Raw genomic sequence first — 27,669 nt, 5'->3', positions numbered from 1 at the left:
AGAAATCAATGAAATTTAAACACAATGTTAATGACTACAAAAGGAAGGTTGGTATTGATTTTGGGAGTTTAGGTCCCAACAGTTTAGGAATAAGGGGCCAAAAAGGGACCCAAATAAGCATTTTTCTTGGTTTTCGCACCATAACGTTAGTATAAGTAAATAGAAATCTATGAAATTTAAACACAAGGTTTATGACCATAAAAGGAAGGTTGGTATTGATTTTGGGAGTTTTGATCCCAACAGAATAAGGGGCCCAAAGGGTCCAAAATTAAACTTTGTTTGATTTCATCAAAATTGAATAATTGGGGTTCTTTGATATGCCGAATCTAACTGTCATGACTGTGTATGTAGATTCTTAACTTTTGGTCCCGTTTTCAAATTGGTCTACATTAAGGTCCAAAGGGTCCAAAATTAAACTTAGTTTGATTTTGACAAAAAATCAATCAGTTAGGTTCTTTGATATGCTGAATCTAAAAATGTACTTAGATTCTTGATTATTGGCCCAGTTTTCAAGTTGGTCCAAATCGGGGTACAAAATTAAACTTTGTTTGATTTCATCAAAAATTGAATAAATGGGGTTCTTTGATATACCAAATCTAACTGTGTATGTAGATTCTTCATTTTTGGTCCTGTTTTCAAATTGGTCTACACTAAAGTCCAAAGGGTCCAAAATTAAACTTAGTCTGATTTCAACAAAAATTGAAATCTTGGGGTTCTTTGATATGCTGAATCCAAAAATGTACTTAGATTTTTTATTATGGGCCCAGTTTTCAAGTTGGTCCAAATCAGGATCTAAAATTATTATATTAAGTGTTGTGCAATAGCAAGTCTTTTCAATTGCACAGTATTGCGCAATGGCAAGAAATATCTAATTGCACAATATTGTGAAATAGCAAAATTTTTTTTAATTAGAGTTATCTTTCTTTGTCCAGAATAGTAAGCAAGAAATATCTAATTGCAAAATATTGTGCAATAGCAAGATTTTTTTTTAATTGGAGTTATCTTTCTTTGTCCAGAATCAACTTAAATCTTTGTTATATACAATATACAATGTATATTCACTTTTTACTACCAACTGATAAATTATAATAAATAACATTCAGTGATAACAAGCAGTTTTTTTTACATCTTAATATTTTATGATGTATTTAAATGAGTAGTTATTGTTGCAAACTCCATTAGAAATTTTAATTGAGATTAGTTTTGGAATAAGGGAAAGGGGGATGTGATTAAAAAAATTGGGTTCAATTTTTCTCATTTGAAATTTCATAAATAAAAAAGAAAATTTCTTCAAACATTTTTATGCCCCACCTACGATAGTAGAGGGGCATTATGTTTTCTGGTCTGTGCGTCCGTCCGTCCGTCCGTCCGTCTGTCCCGCTTCAGGTTAAAGTTTTTGGTCAAGGTAGTTTTTGATGAAGTTTAAGTCCAATCGACTTCAAACTTAGTACACATGTCCCCTATGATATGATCTTTCTAATTTTAATGCCAAATTAGAGTTTTTACCCCAATTTCACGGTCCACTGAACATGGAAAATGATAGTGCGAGTGGGGCATTCCTGTACTGAGGACACATTCTTGTTTTGAGAGGATTAATATTCAACAGCATAGTGAATTGCTCTAAGAGAAAACAAAAAATTTAAGTTCATTAGAACACATTCATTCTGTGTCAGAAACCTATGCTGTGTCAACTATTTAATCACAATCCAAATTTAGAGCTGAATCCAGCTTGAATGTTGTGTCCATACTTGCCCCAACCGTTCAGGGTTCAATCTCTGCGGTCGTATAAAGCTACGCCCTGCGGAGCATCTGGTTCTCATTTGAAATTTCATAAATAAAAAAGAAAATTTCTTCAAACATTTTTTTGAGAGGATTAATATTCAACAGCATAGTGAATTGCTCTAAGAGAAACAAAAATTTTAAGTTCATTAGAACACATTCATTCTGTGTCAGAAACCTATGCTGTGTCAACTATTTAATCACAATCCAAATTTAGAGCTGAATCCAGCTTGAATGTTGTGTCCATACTTGCCCTAACCGTTCAGGGTTCAACCTCTGCGGTCGTATAAAGCTACGCCCTGCGGAGCATCTGGTTGATTATTGGCCCAGTTTTCAAGTTGGTCCAAATCAGTGTCCAAAATTAAACTTTGTTTGATTTCATCAAAAATTGAATAATTGGGTTCTTTGATATGCCAAATCTAACTGTGTATGTAGATTCTTAATTTTTGGTCCCGTTTTCAAATTGGTCTACATTAAGGTCCAAAGGGTCCAAAATTAAACTTAGTTTGATTTTAACAAAAATTTAATCCATGGGGTCTTTTAATATGTTGAATCTAAAAATGTACTTAGATTTTTGATTATTGGCCCAGTTTTCAAGTTGGTCCAAATCAGTGTCCAAAATTATACTTTGTTTGATTTCATCAAAAATTGAATAATTGGGGTTCTTTGATATGCCAAATCTAACTGTGTATGTAGATTCTTAATTTTTGGTCCCGTTTTCAAATTGGTCTACATTAAGGTCCAAAGGGTCCAAAAGTAAACTTAGTTTGATTTTAACAAAAATTGAATCCTTGGGGTTCTTTTATCGGTTGAATATTAAAATGTACTTAGATTTTTGATTATTGGCCCAGTTTTCAAGTTGGTCCAAATCAGTGTCCAAAATTGAACTTTGTTTGATTTCATCAAAAATTGAATAATTGGGGTTCTTTGATATGCCAAATCTAACTGTGTATGTAGATTCCTAATTTTTGGTCCTGTTTTCAAATTAGTCTACATTGAAGTCCAAAGGGTCCAAAATTAAACTAAATTTGATTTTAACAAAAATTGAATTCTTGGGCTTTTTTGATATGCTGAATCTAAACATGTACTTAGATTTTTGTTTATGGGCCCAGTTTTCAAGTTGGTTCTAATCAGGATCCAAAATTATTATATTAAGTATTGTGCAATAGCAAGAAATTTTCAATTGCACAGTATTTAGCAATAGCAAGAAATCTTCAATTGCACAGTATTGTGCAACAGCAAGAAATTTTCAATTGCTCAGTATTGCGCAATAGCAAGAAATCTTCAATTGCACAGTATTGTGCAATAGCAAATATTTTCAATTGCACAGTATTGCGCAATAGCCATAATTATCTAATTGCACAATATTGTGCAATAGCAAGAAATTTTCAATTGATTGGAGTTATCTTTCTTTGTCCAGAATAGTAGTTGAGTCAACTTAAATCATTGTTTTATACAATATACAATGTATATTCGCTTTTACTACCAACTGATAAATTAAAACAATCTTTACCATTCAGTGATAACAAGCACCTTTTGTTACATTTTAATATTTTATGATGTATTTAAATTAGTAGTTATTGTTGCAAACTCCATTAGAAATTTGAATTGAGATCAGTTTTGGAAAAAGGGAAAGGGGGATGTGAACAAAAATGTGGGGGGGGGGGGGGGGGGGGGGTTAAATTTTTCTCATTTCAGATTTCATAAATAAAAAGAAAATTTCTTCAAACATTTTTTTGAGAGGATTAATATTCAACAGCATAGTGAATTGCTCAAAGGCAAAAAAAAAATTTAAGTTCATTAGACCACATTCATTCTGTGTCAGAAACCTATGCTGTGTCAACTATTTAATCACAATCCAAAGTTAGAGCTGTATCCAGCTTGAATGTTGTGTCCATACTTGCCCTAACCGTTCAGGGTTTAACCTTTGCGGTCGTATAAAGCTGCCCATGCAGAGCATCTGGTTTTATTATGTGAAAAATAAACTGTAAAAGTTTAATTGCAATCAGTCAGGAATTTTAAGAATATAAAATTAATTATTCTTTCAGAATATGACTCCTTGATCCGACTTGGAATAGCAGATCCAAAGTCTTATATAAAAAGAAGATTCAAAGATGAAGCAATGACATATCTTGGAACATGTTGTATTGGAGCTGCTATTAAAGATCAGGTTGAGGCTAGTGTAGAGGAAGCTGATACTAATGATACATGGATTGATATAATGGTTTGTATTTATAATTGGATATAGGAAGATGTGGTATGAGTACCAATGAGACAACTCTCCATCCAAGTCACAATTTATAAAAGTAAACCATTATAGGTCAAGGTACAGTTTTCAACACGGAGCCTAGGCTCACACCAAAAAGCAAGCTATAAAGGGCCCCAAAAATTACTAGTGTAAAATCATTCAAACAGGAAAACCAATGGTCTAATCTATATAAAAACAAGAAACAAGAAACACACTTATGAATCACATCAACAAACAAATGTTAATGTCTATAAGTGTAGTTAGAAATGTAGAAATCAATACATGCACAAGATACCATTCCCCTCCCTGTCATACAACAAAATAGTGTTTACAATTATTAAACTCTCTCTAAGCTATCTCAGAATAAATGTGTAGTCTGAATTTCATAGTACATATATTAACTTTAGATGACAACCTACATAAGGGGAAATAATAGGAGTTAAAATACCGGCTCAGATTCCTTTATAAATCTGATTATTTATGTATATATATTTCCAACTGAAAAGTTCAATTGTTTACTGCTGTATGTTTTATGTCCAGTATTTTATCAAGGATTTTAAGATATTCTCATTTAAAAATAATCTACGATATGTCAGTTTTTTAAATCACAAAGTTATGGTATACTTGTAAGTCCTTTACCAATTTGTTTCCATTTGTAATGAACTGTACAAGAACTACAATTTTTGACAGTTATTGTTAGAATTTCAAATTTTATGTATGTATTGACTTACTGTGGATTCATTTATTTTCATGGATATCAATTTTCATGGTTGAAGGAAAACTTGCATGTTCATGGATATTTAATTTTGTGCTTTTTGCTGAAGTCTTCATACAATATAAAAAAAGAAGATGTGGTATGATTGCCAATGAGATAACTCTCCACAAGAGACCAAAACAACACAGAATTAGCAACTCTAGGTCACCCTACAGCCTTCAATAATGAGCAAACCCCACACTGCATAGTCAGCTATAAAAGGCCCCAAAATGACAATGTAAAACAATTCAAACGAGAAAATTAACAGCCTATTTTATGTAAAAATTGAACCAAAAAAAACCAAATATGCAACAAATAAACAAACGACAACCACTAAATTACAGATCCTGACTTGGGACAGACACATACATACAGAATGTTGCGGGTTAAGCCTTTAGAAAATTTGTCATTCATTGAACATTTAATTTCGTAGCTCACCTATACCCACGAAATCCACGAAAATTGGTATCCAACGAAAATAATGAATCCACAGTATACATTTTGTATTTTTCAAATTTGTAATCTCAGAATTTTTAATGATAGACTTTGTTGATTGTAACCTTAACTGCCTTCCATATTTAGTATGTTTAATGATAGACTTTTTTGATTGTAGCCTGTACTGCCTTCCATATTTAGTATGGAAGATGTTAAACAGATTTTAACTGAATGTTCAAAGAAGTATCCACACACTGCAGTATGCTGTGATACAATAGTAACCAGTGATAAATTTATACAGAAGTGGAATGAACCTTTCAAAGATTTGGTTATCAAAAAGGCTGAAATGGTAAGAATTGAAAATGAACTAACGTCTTTTGGTTTTATAAAAAACACTCATGGATAGTAAGCAACCTCTTTTTTTTCCTTGAAATTTGAGAAAAACGTTTCCTCTTGCGCGTAACATGTAAGGTCTTTCTTGAACAATCCTAGCTTGAAACTTGGTAAAATGAGAAATCTTTTTCAGACACAATTTGAACTCCAGTCCTGATTTAAAACAGGATAACGAAAATATTGTTGGAGAATAAATAATTTAGCATTAACAATGTTTGATTGTTTATTGTTTCCATGGATATGGTTGATTGAAAAAAACAGGAAGTGTTAATTGGAGAAGTTGTTTAAATACAAATCTTAGTCTATCAATCTTGTATGGAATACATCACGCACCTACACAATAAATACACTAATTGTATTATCATGATAAATTGGTGCTGAAATAAATATTAATCTCTGCTAATGTAATTTGTTGTTTGATGGTACATTGTATCATTTAATCTTGTGCAAATGCGGCGTAAAGCAACCAACATTTAATCAATCATTTAATCTTTATTGAATATCAACTAGTTGTTGTCTTAATTAACAAATCAATTGACAGATTAATTTTGTTCCCTAATCAAATTGGTACAGTAGCATTGACATATCTGCAATTATAAGTTGCATGAATTTTTTTTAAATGTTTCAAAGTAAAAAGGTGCTAAAAATCATTCACATGACATGCCTAATACTACTAAAGTTAAAAAAAAAAAGAAGACAATTGCTATCAGCTAACAGGCATGTTTTAATCAATTTTTATACATTTACCTTCTGTATTCCTCGTTATAGCACATATACATTTAGTAAGTAATAAACTGTAAAACTCCTTACACAACAGTAGAATCAGAAATTATCACGATGTTTTTATACGACCGCAAATTTTGAAAAAATTTTCGTCGTATATTGCTATCACGTTGGCGTCAGCGTCGTCGTCGTCGTCGTCGTCGTCGTCGTCGTCCGGCGTCCGAATACTTTTAGTTTTCGCACTCTAACTTTAGTAAAAGTGAATGGAAATCTATGAAATTTTAACACAAGGTTTATGACCACAAAAGGAAGGTTGGTATTGATTTTGGGAGTTTTGGTCCCAACATTTTAGGAATTAGGGGCCAAAAAGGGCCCAAATAAGCATTTTCTTGGTTTTCGCACTATAACTTTAGTTTAAGGTAATAGAAATCTATGAAATTTTGACACAAGGTTTATGACCACAAAAGAACGGTTGGGATTGATTTTGGGAGTTTTGGTCTCAACAGTTTAGGAATTAGGGGCCAAAAAAGGGCCCAAATAAGCATTATTCTTGGTTTTCGCACAATAACATTAGTTTAAGTAAATAGAAATCAATGAAATTTAAACACAATGTTAATGACTACAAAAGGAAGGTTGGTATTGATTTTGGGAGTTTAGGTCCCAACAGTTTAGGAATTAGGGGCCAAAAAGGGACCCAAATAAGCATTTTTCTTGGTTTTCGCACCATAACGTTAGTATAAGTAAATAGAAATCTATGAAATTTAAACACAAGGTTTATGACCATAAAAGAAAGGTTGGGTTTGATTTTGGGAGTTTTGGTCCCAACATAATAAGGGGCCCAAAGGGTCCAAAATTAAACTTTTGTTTGATTTCATCAAAATTGAATAATTGGGGTTCTTTGATATGCTGAATCTAACTGTCATGACTGTGTATGTAGATTCTTAACTTTTGGTCCCGTTTTCAAATTGGTCTACATTAAGGTCCAAAGGGTCCAAAATTAAACTTAGTTTGATTTTGACAAAAAATGAATCAGTTAGGTTCTTTGATATGCTGAATCTAAAAATGTACTTAGATTCTTGATTATTGGCCCAGTTTTCAAGTTGGTCCAAATCGGGGTCCAAAATTAAACTTTGTTTGATTTCATCAAAAATTGAATAAATGGGGTTCTTTGATATACCAAATCTAACTGTGTATGTAGATTCTTCATTTTTGGTCCTGTTTTCAAATTGGTCTACACTAAAGTCCAAAGGGTCCAAAATTAAACTTAGTCTGATTTTAACAAAAATTGGAATCTTGAAGTTCTTTGATATGCTGAATCCAAAAATGTACTTAGATCATTTATTATGGGCCCAGTTTTCAAGTTGGTCCAAATCAGGATCTAAAATTATTATATTAAGTATTGTGCAATAGCAAGTCTTTTCAATTGCACAGTATTGCGCAATGGCAAGAAATATCATTTTTTTTTTAATTAGAGTTATCTTTCTTTGTCCAGAATAGTAAGCAAGAAATATCTAATTGCAAAATATTGTGCAATAGCAAGATTTTTTTTTAATTGGAGTTATCTTTCTTTGTCCAGAATCAACTTAAATCTTTGTTATATACAATATACAATGTATATTCACTTTTTACTACCAACTGATAAATTAAAATAATCTTTACCATTCAGTGATAACAAGCAGTTTTTTTACATCTTAATATTTTATGATGTATTTAAATGAGTAGTTATTGTTGCAAACTCCATTAGAAATTTTAATTGAGATTAGTTTTGGAATAAGGGAAAGGGGGATGTGATTAAAAAAATTGGGTTCAATTTTTCTCATTTGAAATTTCATAAATAAAAAAGAAAATTTCTTCAAACATTTTTTTGAGAGGATTAATATTCAACAGCATAGTGAATTGCTCTAAGAGAAACAAAAATTTTAAGTTCATTAGAACACATTCATTCTGTGTCAGAAACCTATGCTGTGTCAACTATTTAATCACAATCCAAATTTAGAGCTGAATCCAGCTTGAATGTTGTGTCCATATTTGCCCTAACCGTTCAGGGTTCAACCTCTGCGGTCGTATAAAGCTACGCCCTGCGGAGCATCTGGTTGTTATTGCAAACAATGCTACAGAGTTACAATCACAATAATTTGTACTCACATTTTGGTCTTAAATGACAAAATCGCAATAAGAAATGCACACAAAAATTTCTGAATTTACAGTATATTAGCCAAGGACAACCATTCATCTCTTATTTGGACATGATTGTTTATCAATTTACTGTGAAAGTACTTTTATTCGTGGGGTACCTATTTTCGTGGTTTTCTTGGAATTACTTTATCCACGAATTTAAGTGTTCAACGAAATAAAACAACCGTTGTCCAAATAAAGACATGAAAAGATCCCATTGTAGGTTTGACTTCTGATGTGTTCTACAGTATATATTAAATAATCGCCAAATCTGAGAATTACATTATAGTATTAACAGGGCACATGAACTATGAACTACAACATCAGGCTGGACTATACCCATTTAATCTTGAAGAACTTTAAGTGTGCAACTTTTGATCTTTTAATTATCTTAAAAAAATATTTTTGAACGATGAAAGTCAGATTTCCGGTATTGATATGCTATGATAAAGTGTTCATTTTATAATCTAATAATTCTCGTATGTTTGGGAAATAATAATTTTATTCTAGGCTTGCTTTTGATAAGAATTATTTTACAATTTAAAATATGTTTATAGCACTTGTTTATGTAACTGTTTTCTTTAGGTGACATGTTTATGGCCTAATTAACACCTTTGGTCACTCTATATAGATGGGAGAGATCCATTTGCGCCAAAAATGCGTCCTTTTGCGACACAACTTTTTTCTCAAATGCCTCCTTTTGCGCCACAACTTTTTTCTCAAATGCTACGTTTGCGCCACATGTTTTAAAAATCCATGGTATTATTTGCCCCAAAAATAAAACATTTGATTGTGCCATTTAGAAGAAAAATTACTTCCCTACTCCTTTTTTGGGACTTGGAACCAGCAGTTTACATGGCAAATGTTTCCTTTTCTGAAACATATCTACTTCTTACTGCTGCTGCATGAGTACTTCCCAATTTAATATATGTAGTAGCTTGTAACTTCACTTTATTGTCCAAAAACACAAACATTGAAGGATGAAATGCATAAAACAGTTCATAATAATTCCTAATAATAATAAAGCCCATACACATGGTGGGAACAAATCACTGTGTTATCAACTTTTGTGGCTAAAACATAATCAGCAAAAGTTCTATTTTCCTCTCTTTCGGCATATCTTGTATAAAATATCCAGCAAAGCAATAAGTTTTATTCTCTCTCTGTACATTTACTGTCTAATGAATTTTAAGTCATTTCTCTACAGATGCTCATCTTCATGGTGAAATATCTCCTAACATATGATACTTTTTAAGCCAAAAAAACGTATATATCAATCATTAATATTTATGATAGATATGTGTACAGGTAAATTGACACATATGAGTTCCGAATACTGGGGCAATTGATACATTTGGAAAACAAAATTTGGCGCAAACAATACCCCTGAAAAACAGTAATATGCGCAAAAGGACTGCTGCCATATAGATATAGGAAGATGTGGTATGAGTGCCAATGAGACAACTCTCCATCCAAATCTCTGGTTAATTAGTGCCATCACTACAATTTACACGGATCAATGTTTACTATGCAATTTCCTTCAATTCAGACAATTTGTAACCTTTGTTTGTTTCTTACGGCTTAAACTTTTCATTTTTTTTCTTTGAAAACTCGAATCCACGAATTTAAAAACACACGAACATAGAAATGTTGCTCAAACCAAGAAAATTGATACCCATGAATTAAAGTACTTTCACAGTATAGTGTTTTTGCCTATATTCATGAGAATTGTAATAAAAAGATAGACTTTTTCAATAGCAAAACTGACAAGCAAGATAAGATCTACAACTATGTCAAGATTGTTTTTTGACTTGTTATTAAAGCTTTTGCTCTTTAAAGTCATATGAAACATGTTTTATATACTTGGATAGTTAAGTTTTACTCTAAAAGAAGTGTCCATGAACTTTTTTTTCAAACAAAACCTTTATATTATCAAAATCTTCATAAATGTACCAAAATTAAATTATTGACATCCCAGACACTAATTCCCTGATATTTTCCCATATGCTGAGACCTTAACAATACAGCACGTTATAACTTAGATAAATAGAAGTAACAGATTCTTAAAGAACAAATTAAAAACAACAAATCATTTTAACAACTGTCAAGGAATATTTGAATTAACAATGGGAACACATGGAAAATATAAGAAAAAAAGAAAGCAATGTCATGGCTCTTTCAATTCGCTTTAGTGTCATGTTTTCCTTTTGCTTCTGTTATTTATCAATGTCACAATCAGATAGGCTTAGGTAACAAACTCAAAAGTGAATTAGCTTGCTATCAATATTTGTAGATCCTACATTATAGACATTTAATAAACATATAAAAAATTTTGATGTTTTTGGCTAAAATATTAAAAACTATAAATTATTGATAAAAAAACCTTCCACATAACAAAAATGATAAGCACAACAAATAATTAAATATTTGCGATAATAATAAGACTCTTATAGCAGGGATTGCCATTAAATAGCAATTTTTATGCGCCTGCCATTGCAGAGTTGGCGTTAAGTTTTCCCTTGTCCGATGGTATGTTATTGTTCGTACGTCCAATTGCTGGTTTCAGTTTCCTAACTTTAGTTTGCCTAAGCCAAATGTGAAGAATTTAAACGAAAAAAAAATTATTAGCAATAAAAGATCAACAAAAAAGAGATTTTTGTCATGAATTGTTTTCTTTACAGTGTTGGGGAGTGTCAATCTTTGAAGATGTTCCTAGTTTTAGATTGAAGAATATGTTTCTCTTTTTAGGATGTAAGAAACAATCCTTCCTTATTCTCCAATGAAGCATCAAAAGGAAGTGGGAAATTCTCAAAGATAGACGAGGGTGGTAAAGAGGATAGAAAGGATCAAAGAAGAAAAAAGGCTGCAGGTACACGTTCATTATACCTCAACTAGTATACATTTTTGTTTAGGGGCCAGCTGAAGTAGGCCTCTGGTTGCAGGAATTTCTTGCTGTATTGAAGACCCATGGATGGCCTTTGGCTGTTGTTTGCTCTTTGGTCAGGTTGTTGTCTCTTTGACACATTCCCCATTTCCATTCACAATTTTATTAATGTTTCAATTATTTTGTTAGTCTCAAAGGGGAATATGAAAGCTTCATACATTTTAGCTTTGGGACTTCATCTATGTTATCATCCAACAACAACAAAAATATGTGTTTTTGCAGTTGCCATGTGAATAGGCTATTGATTTTTATAGTAATTTTTATACACCCGTCAAAATTTTGACGGGACGTATTATGGTATACAAATGTCCAGTGTCCGTCCGTCCGTACGTCTGTCTGTCTGTCTGTCGGGCGTAAACATGTCGCACCGTAACTTGAGAACGACTTATCTAAATTTCATGAAACTTATTGCGAACCCTATCATAGTTTTCCATAGATTCACCTGCAAGCTACCTGTCCATTTAAACTTTTGTAAGTTCTATTGTCCCATTGAACAAATACAACAGATATTGTTCTCTGTATAGTTTATTTGATGGGACCTTTAAATTTCTTCCAAGAGAAATCTATCACTCATTGATTAATTTACCTGAACAAAAAATTGAACTGTCAATGATAAATATACATGTACAAATAATAAATAAGAACTCCTGCAAAACTGCATGTGGCATTGTATTTATTCAATATCAATAATACATTTTTAATAGTTTCAATATAAAAACTAATTCAAAAATTAAAAGTTGATTTCTGATCAAACTTTTGTATAATTTTAACCTTATAACCTAAAGGAGGGTAAGCTTGTCTAAGGGGGAATTAGTTTGTTCATACTTCAGTATTTATGATAGTCAAATGAATCTCAGCCAAGTGTGCATTGCTATTATTTAGTTAAGTTAGTTTGCAAAATAAATTTCAAAGTCATTTTCAAGATTTCAAAATTATTCAAGATGCAAAATTAAAGCGTTTTTTTTTAATCAAATTAATCATGTAATTTTTAAAATATCTTTTTATCTAAATTGGTGTAATGTGTAAATAATGTATCCAACGCAAAATTTGCACTTTGTATGAATCAAAAGAACTACATAATACATGAACAGTCAGAATCAACTATAACCAGGGGAGATAATTTTAATGAATATATCCACAGTGTTTAAAAATGTTCTCAGATTTTTCAAGCGTTATTCCATCTATAACTGCATATTGCAGCTCTTGTATGGTCATCAGATAATAACAGTGATTTTATAAAATAAGAGTACAAATAAATCATTGTACAAATGTTACTTTTTGGTCTTCCCTTACATAAAAACAGCAAGAAAATTATTAATCTATTCAGATACATAGCTAAGAAATCAACATAAAAGGAATAAGTTGAGATGAATAACTATTTGTGAAAATAAGTTGGTTTACAGAATTTGAAAAATAAACAAAAAACACACATTCATACACCTTGGGCATCTATTATATTGATTTCTGTCCTAATAATTACACTATTGACATCTTTTCATGGAAACATAGCAAAACCTCAGTTTTGAATGAAGAATAAAAAACAACAACCAGGGTATATTGAACAATTACAAGTGTATTTTCATTTATTTGGAAGAATTTTTTTTTTACTCAGGTAAATTAATCAATGAGTGATAGATTTCTCTTGGAAGAAATTTAAAGGTCCCATCAAATAAACTATACAGAGAACAATACCTGTTGTATTTGTTCAATGGGACAATAGAACTTACAAAAGTTTAAATGGACAGGTAACTTGCAGGTGAATCTATGGAAAACTATGATAGGGTTCGCTATAATATAGTTGTTTTTTATGATGGTCAAATGATCTGTATACTTTTTGGTGAAAATAAGATTTAAACTTTTTGAGTTACGGCACTTTGTAACTAAAACAGGGGTGTGTTTTTTTCACATGTCGCACTGAGTATTTTGTAAAAAAGGGGAGGTTGTTTTTTACATGTCGCGCCGTATCTCAAAAACAATTTATGATTATTGCTTGAAACTGTACACACTTCTTTGTTATATTAATCTAAAGATCTGTATACTTTTTAGTTTGATTCAAATTTTATTTTAGTGATATTTGTAAAAAAAAACAGGGTTGGGGTTGGGGGGGGGGGGGGGTTTCACATGTCCCGCCATGTCTCAAAAGCAATAAATGGTAATTGCTTAAAAACTTTCTCAGAAACTATTTATGATTATTGCATAAAACTTCCACACAAGACGTCGGGAGTATCATGCGCTCATGGCGCAGCTGTTTATTGTGATATCGATTTAAGATTAGATTCAATTCAGAAATCAAGAATCTGAAAATTACTTTGTGGTGTGGCTGTATGAAGTAAAAAAATCCTTATACTCATACAAAAATATCTCTTAAAATTTAGTTTTTGCAAACATTTAAGAAGTCCATAGTCTTAATAACATCCATAGGCGGATCCAGGGGGGGGGGCCTGCCCCCCCCCCCCCCCCTTTCGTGGGAAAAATTTGGTTAACAATATAGGGAATCACTGAAGCATGACTGGAGAGGGCCCCCCTTAGGTCAGTCAGTTTTTGTGGCTGTATAATGTTAAGACGATGTTGTCATCACCTTTGTCAATACACCCTGTATTCAGATTTTTGATTTTAGGTCCCGTTTTCAAATTGGTCCACATTGAGGTCTAAAGGGTCCAAGATTAAACATTTTAGATTTCATTAAAAATTGAATGAATGTGATTCTTTGATTTGCTGAAGTTAACTTGTGTTTAGATTTTGGCTTTGGGCCCTGTGATCAAATTGGTCCACATTGAAGTCCAAAGGGTCCTTAATTAAACTTTGTCTGATTTCATCAAAAATTGAATTGTTGTGGTTCTTTGATGTGCTGAATCTTACCATGTATGTATTGGGATTTGGTATATTGGACCACAATATTTCAGAAATCTATGCTTTGTCAAATGTCAAATATTTAATAACAATCCAAATTCAGAGCAGTATCAATCTTGAATTTTGTGTCCATACTTGCTTTAACCTCAACCTTTATGGTTTTATTAAACTGCTCTGCAGAGCATTTTGTTATATGATTTTGCTTATCAACTTAAAACTATGACAGAGTTTATTGTGTTTATTCTATTGACTAAATGAATAAAGTAAGTTTATTGTGTTTATTTTATCATGTTTATTGACCAAATGAATAAAGTGAGTTTATTGATTCATTTTAAGGTGTTTCTAAAAGTGGTGGTGGAACTCAGGGTAGGGAAGTTAAAACCCGGTCAACCAAAAAGAAGTTCAAAGCTCAAGAGAGAGATGATTCAGATGATGATGTTGCAACGAATTCAATGAAAGAAAAACAACAAGCATGCCAGTTTATGTCTCTGGAAGAATTAGAAAATCATCTTAAAGAACAGACAGAATTGGAAGATTGCCCTGACAGCTTTATAGCTGAAATAGCTCTACAACTTCATAGGTACTATTGTGAAGCTAAACCTACAGAACTCGGTTTTCTGCTCTGATTAGGGGCATTATGTTTTTTTCTGTCTCTGCGATGTTCGTTCATCTGTCCATCCCTCTTTCTGTCCATTCGTCTGTCCTTCTGTCAATCTTCATATTAAAGTGTTTGGTCAAGGTAATTTTAGATGAAGATGCAGTCCTATCAGTATCAACTTGAAACTTAGTACACATATTCCTTATGATAAGATCTTTCCTATTTAAATGCCAAATTACAGTTTTGACTCCAATTTCACAGTCCACAAAACATAGAAAATGATTATGCAAGTAGGCCATCCATGTACTATGGACACATTCTTGTTATATATGAATGCTGTCAGTGGCCTTGGTGCTAGAGTGGTCTACATAGTCAAATAACTGTATCATTAGTTTATCCACCAGTGGCCTTGGTGTGAGAGTGGTCTACGTAGTCCAATAACTGTATCATTAGTTTATCAACCAGTGGCCTTGGTGTGAGAGTGGTCTACGTAGTCCAATAACTGTATCATTAGTTTATCAACCAGTGGCCTTGGTGTGAGAGTGGTCTACGTAGTCCAATAACTGTATCATTAGCTTATCAACCAGTGGCCTTGGTGTGAGAGTGGTCTACGTAGTCCAATAACTGTATCATTAGTTTATCAACCAGTGGCCTTGGTGCTAGAGTGGTCTAAGTAGTCCAATAACTGTATCATTAGTTTATCAACCAGTGGCCTTGGTGTGAGAGTGGTCTACGTAGTCCAATAACTGTATCATTAGTTTATCAACCAGTGGCCTTGGTGTGAGAGTGGTCTACGTAGTCCAATAACTGTATCATTAGCTTATCAACCAGTGGCCTTGGTGTGAGAGTGGTCTACATAGTCCAATAACTGTATCATTAGTTTATCAACCAGTGGCCTTGGTGTGAGAGTGGTCTACGTAGTCCAATAACTGTATCATTAGCTTATCCACCAGTGGCCTTGGTGCTAGAGTGGTCTAAGTAGTCCAATAACTGTATCATTAGTTTATCAACCAGTGGCCTTGGTGCTAGAGTGGTCTAAGTAGTCCAATAACTGTATCGTTACCTTATCCACCAGTGGCCTTGGTGCTAGAGTGGTCTACATAGTCCAATAACTGTATCATTAGTTTATCAACCAGTGGCCTTCGTGTGAGAGTGGTCTACATAGTCCAATAACTGTATCATTAGTTTATCAACCAGTGGCCTTGGTGCGAGAGTGGTCTAAGTAGTCCAATAACTGTATCATTAGTTTATCAACCAGTGGCCTTGGTGTGAGAGTGGTCTACGTAGTCCAATAACTGTATCATTAGTTTATCAACCAGTGGCCTTGGTGCGAGAGTGGTCTAAGTAGTCCAATAACTGTATCATTAGTTTATCAACCAGTGGCCTTTGTGTGAGAGTGGTCTAAGTAGTCCAATAACTGTATCATTAGTTTATCAACCAGTGGCCTGGGTGCTAGAGTGGTCTACATAGTCCAATAACTGTATCATTAGTTTATCAACCAGTGGCCTTGGTGTGAGAGTGGTCTACGTAGTCCAATAACTGTATCATTAGCTTATCAACCAGTGGCCTTGGTGCTAGAGTGGTCTAAGTAGTCCAATAACTGTATCATTAGCTTATCCACCAGTGGCCTTCGTGTGAGAGTGGTCTAAGTAGTCCAATAACTGTATCATTAGTTTATCAACCAGTGGCCTTGGTGCTAGAGTGGTCTAAGTAGTCCAATAACTGTATCACTAGCTTATCCACCAGGGGCCTTGGTGTGAGAGTGGTCTACATAGTCCAATAACTGTATCATTAGTTTATCAACCAGTGGCCTTGGTGCTAGAGTGGTCTAAGTAGTCCAATAACTGTATCATTAGCTTATCAACCAGTGGCCTTGGTGTGAGAGTGGTCTACGTAGTCCAATAACTGTATCATTAGTTTATCAACCAGTGGCCTTGGTGTGAGAGTGGTCTACGTAGTCCAATAACTGTATCACTAGCTTATCAACCAGTGGCCTTGGTGCTAGAGTGGTCTAAGTAGTCCAATAACTGTATCATTAGTTTATCAACCAGTGGCCTTGGTGCTAGAGTGGTCTAAGTAGTCCAATAACTGTATCACTAGCTTATCAACCAGTGGCCTTGGTGCGAGAGTGGTCTACATAGTCCAATAACTGTATCATTAGTTTATCAACCAACGGCCTTGGTGCTACAGTGGTCTTAGTAGTCCAATAACTGTATCATTAGCTTATCAACCAGTGGCCTTGGTGCTAGAGTGGTCTAAGTAGTCCAATAACTGTATCATTAGCTTATCAACCAGTGGCCTTGGTGCTAGAGTGGTCTACATAGTCCAATAACTGTATCATTAGCTTATCAACCAGTGGCCTTGGTGCGAGAGTGGTCTACATAGTCCAATAACTGTATCATTAGCTTATCAACCAGTGGCCTTGGTGCTAGAGTGGTCTACGTAGTCCAATAACTGTATCATTAGTTTATCAACCAGTGGCCTTGGTGCGAGAGTGGTCTTCGTAGTCCAATAACTGCATCATTAGTTTATCAACCAGTGGCCTTCGTGTGAGAGTGGTCTACGTAGTCCAATAACTGTATCATTAGCTTATCCACCAGTGGCCTTGGTGCTAGACATGTCTAAGTAGTCCAATAACTGTATCATTAGCTTATCAACCAGTGGCCTTGGTGCGAGAGTGGTCTACGTAGTCCAATAACTGTATCATTAGTTTATCAACCAGTGGCCTTGGTGCGAGAGTGGTCTACATAGTCCAATAACTGTATCACTAGCTTATCAACCAGTGGCCTTGGTGCGAGAGTGGTCTACATAGTCCAATAACTGTATCACTAGCTTATCAACCAGGGGCCTTGGTGTGAGAGTGGTCTACGTAGTCCAATAACTGTATCATTAGCTTATCCACCAGTGGCCTTGGTGCTAGACATGTCTAAGTAGTCCAATAACTGTATCAATAGCTTATCAACCAGTGGCCTTGGTGTGAGAGTGGTCTACGTAGTCCAATAACTGTATCATTAGTTTATCCACCAGTGGCCTTGTAGCTAGAGTGGTCTAAGTAGTCCAATAACTGTATCATTAGTTTATCAACCAGTGGCCTGGGTGCTAGAGTGGTCTACATAGTCCAATAACTGTATCACTAGCTTATCAACCAGGGGCCTTGGTGTGAGAGTGGTCTACGTAGTCCAATAACTGTATCATTAGCTTATCCACCAGTGGCCTTGGTGCTAGACATGTCTAAGTAGTCCAATAACTGTATCATTAGTTTATCAACCAGTGGCCTTGGTGCTAGAGTGGTCTACGTAGTCCAATAACTGTATCATTAGTTTATCAACCAGTGGCCTTGGTGTGAGAGTGGTCTACGTAGTCCAATAACTGTATCATTAGTTTATCAACCAGTGGCCTTGGTGCTAGAGTGGTCTAAGTAGTCCAATAACTGTATCATTAGTTTATCAACCAGTGGCCTTGGTGCTAGAGTGGTCTAAGTAGTCCAATAACTGTATCATTAGTTTATCAACCAGTGGCCTTGGTGTGAGAGTGGTCTACGTAGTCCAATAACTGTATCATTAGTTTATCAACCAGTGGCCTTGGTGCGAGAGTGGTCTAAGTAGTCCAATAACTGTATCATTAGTTTATCAACCAGTGGCCTTGGTGTGAGAGTGGTCTAAGTAGTCCAATAACTGTATCACTAGCTTATCAACCAGTGGCCTTGGTGTGAGAGTGGTCTAAGTAGTCCAATAACTGTATCATTAGTTTATCAACCAGTGGCCTTCGTGTGAGAGTGGTCTACATAGTCCAATAACTGTATCATTAGTTTATCAACCAGTGGCCTTGGTGCTAGAGTGGTCTAAGTAGTCCAATAACTGTATCATTAGCTTATCCACCAGTGGCCTTGGTGTGAGAGTGGTCTACGTAGTCCAATAACTGTATCATTAGTTTATCAACCAGTGGCCTTGGTGTGAGAGTGGTCTAAGTAGTCCAATAACTGTATCATTAGCTTATCCACCAGTGGCCTTGGTGCTAGAGTGGTCTAAGTAGTCCAATAACTGTATCATTAGTTTATCAACCAGTGGCCTTGGTGCGAGAGTGGTCTAAGTAGTCGAATAACTGTATCATTAGTTTATCAACCAGTGGCCTTGGTGTGAGAGTGGTCTAAGTAGTCCAATAACTGTATCATTAGTTTATCAACCAGTGGCCTTGGTGCTAGACTGGTCTACGTAGTCCAATAACTGTATCATTAGTTTATCAACCAGTGGCCTTGGTGCGAGAGTGGTCTAAGTAGTCCAATAACTGTATCATTAGTTTATCAACCAGTGGCCTTGGTGTGAGAGTGGTCTAAGTAGTCCAATAACTGTATCATTAGTTTATCAACCAGTGGCCTTGGTGCGAGAGTGGTCTAAGTAGTCCAATAACTGTATCATTAGCTTATCAACCAGTGGCCTTGGTGCGAGAGTGGTCTACGTAGTCCAATAACTGTATCATTAGTTTATCAACCAGTGGCCTTGGTGCGAGAGTGGTCTACATAGTCCAATAACTGTATCACTAGCTTATCAACCAGTGGCCTTGGTGCGAGAGTGGTCTACATAGTCCAATAACTGTATCACTAGCTTATCAACCAGGGGCCTTGGTGTGAGAGTGGTCTACGTAGTCCAATAACTGTATCATTAGCTTATCCACCAGTGGCCTTGGTGCTAGACATGTCTAAGTAGTCCAATAACTGTATCAATTGCTTATCAACCAGTGGCCTTGGTGTGAGAGTGGTCTACGTAGTCCAATAACTGTATCATTAGTTTATCCACCAGTGGCCTTGTAGCTAGAGTGGTCTAAGTAGTCCAATAACTGTATCATTAGTTTATCAACCAGTGGCCTGGGTGCTAGAGTGGTCTACATAGTCCAATAACTGTATCACTAGCTTATCAACCAGGGGCCTTGGTGTGAGAGTGGTCTACGTAGTCCAATAACTGTATCATTAGCTTATCCACCAGTGGCCTTGGTGCTAGACATGTCTAAGTAGTCCAATAACTGTATCATTAGTTTATCAACCAGTGGCCTTGGTGCTAGAGTGGTCTACGTAGTCCAATAACTGTATCATTAGTTTATCAACCAGTGGCCTTGGTGTGAGAGTGGTCTACGTAGTCCAATAACTGTATCATTAGTTTATCAACCAGTGGCCTTGGTGCTAGAGTGGTCTAAGTAGTCCAATAACTGTATCATTAGTTTATCAACCAGTGGCCTTGGTGCTAGAGTGGTCTAAGTAGTCCAATAACTGTATCATTAGTTTATCAACCAGTGGCCTTGGTGTGAGAGTGGTCTACATAGTCGAATAACTGTATCATTAGTTTATCAACCAGTGGCCTTGGTGCGAGAGTGGTCTAAGTAGTCCAATAACTGTATCATTAGTTTATCAACCAGTGGCCTTGGTGTGAGAGTGGTCTAAGTAGTCCAATAACTGTATCACTAGCTTATCAACCAGTGGCCTTGGTGTGAGAGTGGTCTAAGTAGTCCAATAACTGTATCATTAGTTTATCAACCAGTGGCCTTCGTGTGAGAGTGGTCTACATAGTCCAATAACTGTATCATTAGTTTATCAACCAGTGGCCTTGGTGCTAGAGTGGTCTAAGTAGTCCAATAACTGTATCATTAGCTTATCCACCAGTGGCCTTGGTGTGAGAGTGGTCTACGTAGTCCAATAACTGTATCATTAGTTTATCAACCAGTGGCCTTGGTGTGAGAGTGGTCTAAGTAGTCCAATAACTGTATCATTAGCTTATCCACCAGTGGCCTTGGTGCTAGAGTGGTCTAAGTAGTCCAATAACTGTATCATTAGTTTATCAACCAGTGGCCTTGGTGCGAGAGTGGTCTAAGTAGTCCAATAACTGTATCATTAGTTTATCAACCAGTGGCCTTGGTGTGAGAGTGGTCTAAGTAGTCCAATAACTGTATCATTAGTTTATCAACCAGTGGCCTTGGTGCTAGACTGGTCTACGTAGTCCAATAACTGTATCATTAGTTTATCAACCAGTGGCCTTGGTGCGAGAGTGGTCTAAGTAGTCCAATAACTGTATCATTAGTTTATCAACCAGTGGCCTTGGTGTGAGAGTGGTCTAAGTAGTCCAATAACTGTATCATTAGTTTATCAACCAGTGGCCTTGTAGCTAGAGTGGTCTAAGTAGTCCAATAACTGTATCATTAGTTTATCAACCAGTGGCCTTGGTGCTAGAGTGGTCTACGTAGTCCAATAACTGTATCATTAGTTTATCAACCAGTGGCCTTGGTGTGAGAGTGGTCTACGTAGTCCAATAACTGTATCATTAGCTTATCAACCAGTGGCCTTGGTGTGAGAGTGGTCTAAGTAGTCCAATAACTGTATCATTAGTTTATCAACCAGTGGCCTTGGTGCGAGAGTGGTCTACATAGTCCAATAACTGTATCATTAGCTTATCAACACTGAGGTTGTGGGTTTGAATCCTGTGGCAGGTATAATTAACTTCAATCTGAATTGACTAGAATTTTTACTTTTCCTACCAAACATTCTTTATGGTCACTCTTTTTAGTCCCCTTACCTCGAAGTTTTGCACTCCTTCAGTCTCTCTGAATGTCCATTTGTCAGGCTTTAAGATATTGACTTGATATTTGGTTTATTGTTTTATCATGACAATTTACAGACAAGATTTGTCTTGGTCTGATGATTTTGTGCAGGGTTCTGACCTTTAGACTTAGAAAATTCACTTAAATAATCAGTTTTCCTCATTTTTTTTCATCATGCTTGAAGACATTGATTTGAAAATTGATATATAGTTATGTTCCGGACCATATGAGTATTTGGACCATACGCGTATGGTCATGACCATATGCGTATACTCATATGGTCTGACCATACGCGTATGGTCCGACCGTACGCGTATGGTCGGACCATATGAGTATAATACTCGTTTGGTTTTTAACGGGCCGGACCATATGAGTATTTGGACCATATAGGTATTTATTTCAATTTACATTATAAACGTTTCAATAATACAAAAACTTTATCTAAAAACACTATGATGGTAACATAACAATTTGTTAATTCAAAAACTACGTAAAAATCAAATATTGATACCATGGTTAGTTTTCATCTCTAGATACAATTTCTTACATGTAGGCTTGGGTGACATGTACTTCCACACGGTATCATGGCTTTTTTGCATTCGCAAGTCTTGGTTGTGCACGATCCTTTTCATGTACACCTTTTGTTTGCGAGTGAAAAGCTAGCCTTTTTGCAGCTGCGTACAGTGAAACCGAGGTCTTTGGCCATTTTGATTTCTATGGTGTTTTTAAAAAGTTCTAGATCTCAAATTTCCTAAAAATGACTGCAATACACCATATTCACAAGACATTTTAAATAAACTATGTTACTTTCCAGTGACTTCTTGTGTAACAGTTGATAAAGAAATTTTTAAAATTTAATTTCTAAGTCGACATATTCATAGTGCCATTCACTCGTAATAACAAATCGGTAATGACCATCGGTAATGACCAAAGGTATAAAATGTGTTTATCATAGTTTTGACGATTAAGTAAAATTAACTTTGTGAAACTTCTATTTTTTCTTTAGCTAATCTTTTTATTATAAAATAATTATAAAATTACCTATATGATAGCGTCTTTTTAATGAACGATCATACCATATGAAGAGTTAAGAAGTATTAAAAGTAAACTGTAACAGAATGTTAATTACCCCGACCATACGCGTACGGTCGGACCATACGCGTATGGTCGGACCATATGAGTATATACCCATATGGTCATGACCATACGCGTATGGTCCAAATACTCATATGGTCCGGAACAGTTATATCATAACAAGTTACAGATCAAGTTCAAATATGTGCAAAGTGATGGTACTTGGTCTTAAAATTTAACTTAATATTCAGTTTTAAATTCTTTTTTTGTCATGATTGCAGATATTGGCGTGATATTTGTTAAATAGTTTACACCATGACAATTTATACATCAAGTTAGAATTTGGTCCAAAACAATGATTATTTAACTGGTATCTTCTAGGGGACTATGTATTGCCATGTAATACTCACATAATGCTTGTTCATATTACTTTTCATAATTCAAATTATAAGCTGAGATAGCTTGACACCTTAATGAAAGACATACTTATTATTGGAGAACTCAATCTGTATGACTAAAAATATATTACGTCACTGGGCTTCCAAAATGTTGTAAATTACAAATTTTTCAACAAAAACATATCTCACAAACAAGCTTTGAAAATTTGGGCAAAATGTTGTATGTGAACTTGAACATTTTTGTAATTAGCAGTGAAATAAAAACTTTTACATTTCTGGATTATCTGAGAACTTAATTTATTTTCACAGAAATAAAGAAATGTACAATTACCGCTAGTTTATTCCCAAAACCATTATACAACGATTTTCAAGTTTACATACAACATTTTGGAAGCAAAATTTACCAGCAACTGACATTGGCAATTTTGTAATATGTCTTATTTCAAATGCTCAGGTGGGTCTAAATGTATGCTATTTTGGAATATCAAAGAATTCCTCCCGCAAAGACTATTTGTTTCAAAAAGTATTTTTAGCCAAAAAAAATCATATACAACATATTGGAAGCCCTGCGACAATAACTTGATCCTTGGTTATATGCATGGCTCCTCCTTTTTGTGTGTCAACTGATCAACAAATAACTGACCACCGTTTAGAAATAACCTATCATACATGTAATAAATCATAAACATGCCAATAAAATCATCAATATGTCAGTAAAGTCTTACTTGATAGAGAAGTTTCATCTGTTCCCATAGTTAGTGATTTGTCAAATTACTTGAACAAAACAATTTTTCGGAGGGGGGGGAGCTCTTGATTAACAATCTCAGGTTAGTTTGTGGCTTTTTAGTTATTGGTCAATGAATTTGTGTTGATCTGTGTACAAACACTGATTCAAATGTCTCTAATGATAGATACTGTGGATGCATTAATATTCATTTCGTGGAGTTAATGGGTACAGTTTAACCATGAAATTAAATGTTTAATGAATCACCAATTTCCTGTAGTCTTACATGCAGACTTCAGCAGAAACCACAAACTTAAATTTCCACGAACATGTAAGTTTGCCCTAAATCATGAAAATTGGTACCCACGAAATAAGTGAATCCACAGTACTCTATTCTCGTAGTAATAAGTTTTAGGAATGAAATTTCAAATGGAACAGAAGCGAGGGGAAATGTTTTAAGATTTATAAAAGGAAAATAAGTATCTAAGTACGAAAATTGTACTAAAGTACTCGGTCTTTCAAGTGGGTACTTGAGTACTCGAGTACATGTTGCCATCCCTAATTTTTACGAAAAATATGTATTTGAGGTCCAATTAATGATGATAGGGTTTTTGCTTTCAGACCATTGACAAGGCAATATCAGGAAGCTGCTAAGTCTGTGTTCCTCACTCAATCTGGTACCGGTACTGCAAGGAAGAAGACTCATGGGGAACTACAAGAAAAAATATCAGGTCTTTGGACTAGCTGCTGTTTGTTTGAAAAAGGAATGAAGCAATTTAATGGTTAGAACATCTTTAAATTTTTAAAATTATTTGTACTAGCTCATTTTCATGTTACCAATCCAAACAATGCATCAATCAGTGAGAGAATATAACCATTTTTCCATATATGTAGTGAACTCAGCGTGACCTTTGTCATAAAAATCCAATGATCACAATTTGCATGGATCTGTCATTGAAATAAACTAATATCTTACTGTACATGTTATTCACATGCTCAATATCTATGCTTCTTTGTTGATTGTTTACTAAGATGACAATTTGTAAACTACGGCTTCAAAACACGCCAATTAATTAGCTGCCATATTTTCCCATCATAACAAACTGAGAGAATTTTTTTGGACGATTACAGGATATGGATGTGTAAAAAATTAAAAGATGTGTTCAGAAGACTAAGTTTATGATATATACATGCATTGGTTCAAGAATTGGATAAACACTTATTTTTCACCAGTCACTTGTTTCTAATGACTTTAAGGCCTTAATTGGCTCATATCTAACTATTTATAATGACAAGATATTGAAATGTTTTTTGGGGGGCATTTTTGGCAGTCTTATTTTCAGTAAAAGTTTGATTGCAAAATGTATAAATTTTAATTATTAAAACAGCTGGGGGAAATGTATGCGAAAAGATACAATATCTGATATATACAACAGGTTAAAAATTGAACAATTATGTAACAAAAGATGCTAGACCTTAATCTTACTATGAAGCAATGTTATTTCCACTTTGTAGAGGAAACATCTGCACAGCTTGTCAAGCATTTATTGAAGACTGTTTGTTCTGATATTACCAACATAGTTGTCAGTGCAGTAGCAACAGAACACATGATGTCAGTCCAAGAAGATACGCAGTTAACACCAGAAGTAAGCTTTGTCATCTTCAAATACAATCAAACCTTATCAGGGCTCACGCTACCAGGCGACTTGGGCGAAGAAGTCGCCTTCCCGACCGTCACTTCGCTTTCCCCGACCCTCAAAAGCGAAAACAAGTCGCCCTGTTCTTGACGATAGTCGCTTTCAGTTGCTTCCGTCATCCGACATTTTCAATTTTTATACGACCGCAAAATTTGAAAATTTTTTCGTCGTATATTGCTATCACGTTGGTGTCGTCGTCGTCGTCCGAATACTTTTAGTTTTCGCACTCTAACTTTAGTAAAAATGAATGGAAATCTATGAAATTTTAACACAAGGTTTATGACCACAAAAGGAAGGTTGGTATTGATTTTGGGAGTTTTGGTCCCAACATTTTCGGAATTAGGGGCCAAAAAGGGCCCAAATAAGCATTTTCTTGGTTTTCGCACTATAACTTTAGTTTAAGTTAATAGAAATCTATGAAATTTTGACACAAGGTTTATGACCACAAAAGAACAGTTGGGATTGATTTTGGGAGTTTTGGTTTCAATAGTTTAGGAATTAGGGGCCAAAAAAGGGCCCAAATAAGCATTATTCTTGGTTTTCGCACAATAACTTTAGTTTAAGTAAATAGAAATCTATGAAATTTAAACACAAGGTTTATGACCATAAAAGGAAGGTTGGTATTAATTTTGTAGTTTTGGTCCCAACAGAATAAGGGGCCCAAAGGGTCCAAAATTAAACTTTGTTTGATTTCATCAAAATTGAATAATTGGGGTTCTTTGATATGCCGAATCTAACTGTCATGACTGTGTATGTAGATTCTTAACTTTTGGTCCCGTTTTCAAATTGGTCTACATTAAGGTCCAAAGGGTCCAAAATTAAACTTAGTTTGATTTTGACAAAAAATGAATCAGTTAGGTTCTTTGATATGCTGAATCTAAAAATGTACTTAGATTCTTGATTATTGGCCCAGTTTTCAAGTTGGTCCAAATCGTGGTCCAAAATTAAACTTTGTTTGATTTCATCAAAAATTGAATAAATGGGGTTCTTTGATATACCAAATCTAACTGTGTATGTAGATTCTTCATTTTTGGTCCTGTTTTCAAATTGGTCTACACTAAAGTCCAAAGGGTCCAAAATTAAACTTAGTCTGATTTTAACAAAAATTGAAATCTTGGGGTTCTTTGATATGCTGAATCCAAAAATGTACTTAGATTTTTTATTATGGGCTCAGTTTTCAAGTTGGTCCAAATCAGGATCTAAAATTATTATATTAAGTATTGTGCAATAGCAAGTCTTTTCAATTGCACAGTATTGCGCAATGGCAAGAAATATCTAATTGCACAATATTGTGAAATAGCAAATTTTTTTTTAATTAGAGTTATCTTTCTTTGTCCAGAATAGTAAGCAAGAAATATCTAATTGCAAAATATTGTGCAATAGCAAGATTTTTTTTTAATTGGAGTTATCTTTCTTTGTCCAGAATCAACTTAAATCTTTGTTATATACAATATACAATGTATATTCACTTTTTACTACCAACTGATAAATTAAAATAATCTTTACCATTCAGTGATAACAAGCAGTTTTTTTACATCTTAATATTTTATGATGTATTTAAATGAGTAGTTATTGTTGCAAACTCCATTAGAAATTTTAATTGAGATTAGTTTTGGAATAAGGGAAAGGGGGATGTGATTAAAAAAATTGGGTTCAATTTTTCTCATTTGAAATTTCATAAATAAAAAAGAAAATTTCTTCAAACATTTTTTTGAGAGGATTAATATTCAACAGCATAGTGAATTGCTCTAAGAGAAAACAAAAATTTTAAGTTCATTAGAACACATTCATTCTGTGTCAGAAACCTATGCTGTGTCATGTATTTAATCACAATCCAAATTTAGAGCTGAATCCAGCTTGAATGTTGTGTCCATACTTGCCCCAACCGTTCAGGGTTCAACCTCTGTGGTCGTATAAAGCTACGCCCTGCGGAGCATCTGGTTACCAAGTTGATGAAACATCAATTTTTTACTGATAATTAAAGAAATTCAGACATAAACAATTCATTATCTTTAGAAAAGAGGTTGAAGCATTGTCTTCGCAGTGTGTAGCAGGATATTTGATAAAAATACAACTTTTTATCACTTCGTGCATTTCCGCAAGTTCCGACGCTTGTTACTCGAAAACGTACATCAACCTAAATTTCGGCGGCAAAATAAGTTTGTTACTTCATTTAAACGTGATAAAAGTTGCCTCCAGTAAATGTTTAATCCATTTATTGCATTAAGGTTTATGTACCCTTCTGTAGCCATTTTTGTACGAACTTTTCAAACTTCAATTGTATCAAAACTACAG

The 27,669-nt window shown here is 34.5% G+C and overlaps 1 protein-coding gene across 2 annotated transcripts in view; it reads left to right on the top strand.

Moving 5' to 3' along the window:
* Nucleotides 1-27,669, top strand: part of LOC139492253 (E3 UFM1-protein ligase 1-like) — a 55,949-nt gene that overhangs the window by 16,532 nt on the left and 11,748 nt on the right. The window contains exons 8-13 of one of the 2 annotated variants that reach the window (XM_071280453.1): nt 3,828-4,003; nt 5,395-5,565; nt 11,256-11,376; nt 14,638-14,881; nt 24,299-24,459; nt 25,193-25,323. In XM_071280453.1, coding sequence (XP_071136554.1) covers nt 3,828-4,003; nt 5,395-5,565; nt 11,256-11,376; nt 14,638-14,881; nt 24,299-24,459; nt 25,193-25,323 — 1,004 coding nt within the window. Of the gene's footprint in view, nt 1-3,827; nt 4,004-5,394; nt 5,566-11,255; nt 11,377-14,637; nt 14,882-24,298; nt 24,460-25,192; nt 25,365-27,669 lie in introns of both variants that reach the window. The other variant, XM_071280454.1, reaches the window with a different exon arrangement.

This window comes from Mytilus edulis, chromosome 10 (assembly GCF_963676685.1).
Source record: "Mytilus edulis chromosome 10, xbMytEdul2.2, whole genome shotgun sequence".
NCBI lineage: Eukaryota > Metazoa > Mollusca > Bivalvia > Mytilida > Mytilidae > Mytilus > Mytilus edulis.
The sequence above is the reverse complement of the archived record's forward strand: the minus strand, read 5'-3'. Positions and strand labels throughout refer to the sequence as shown.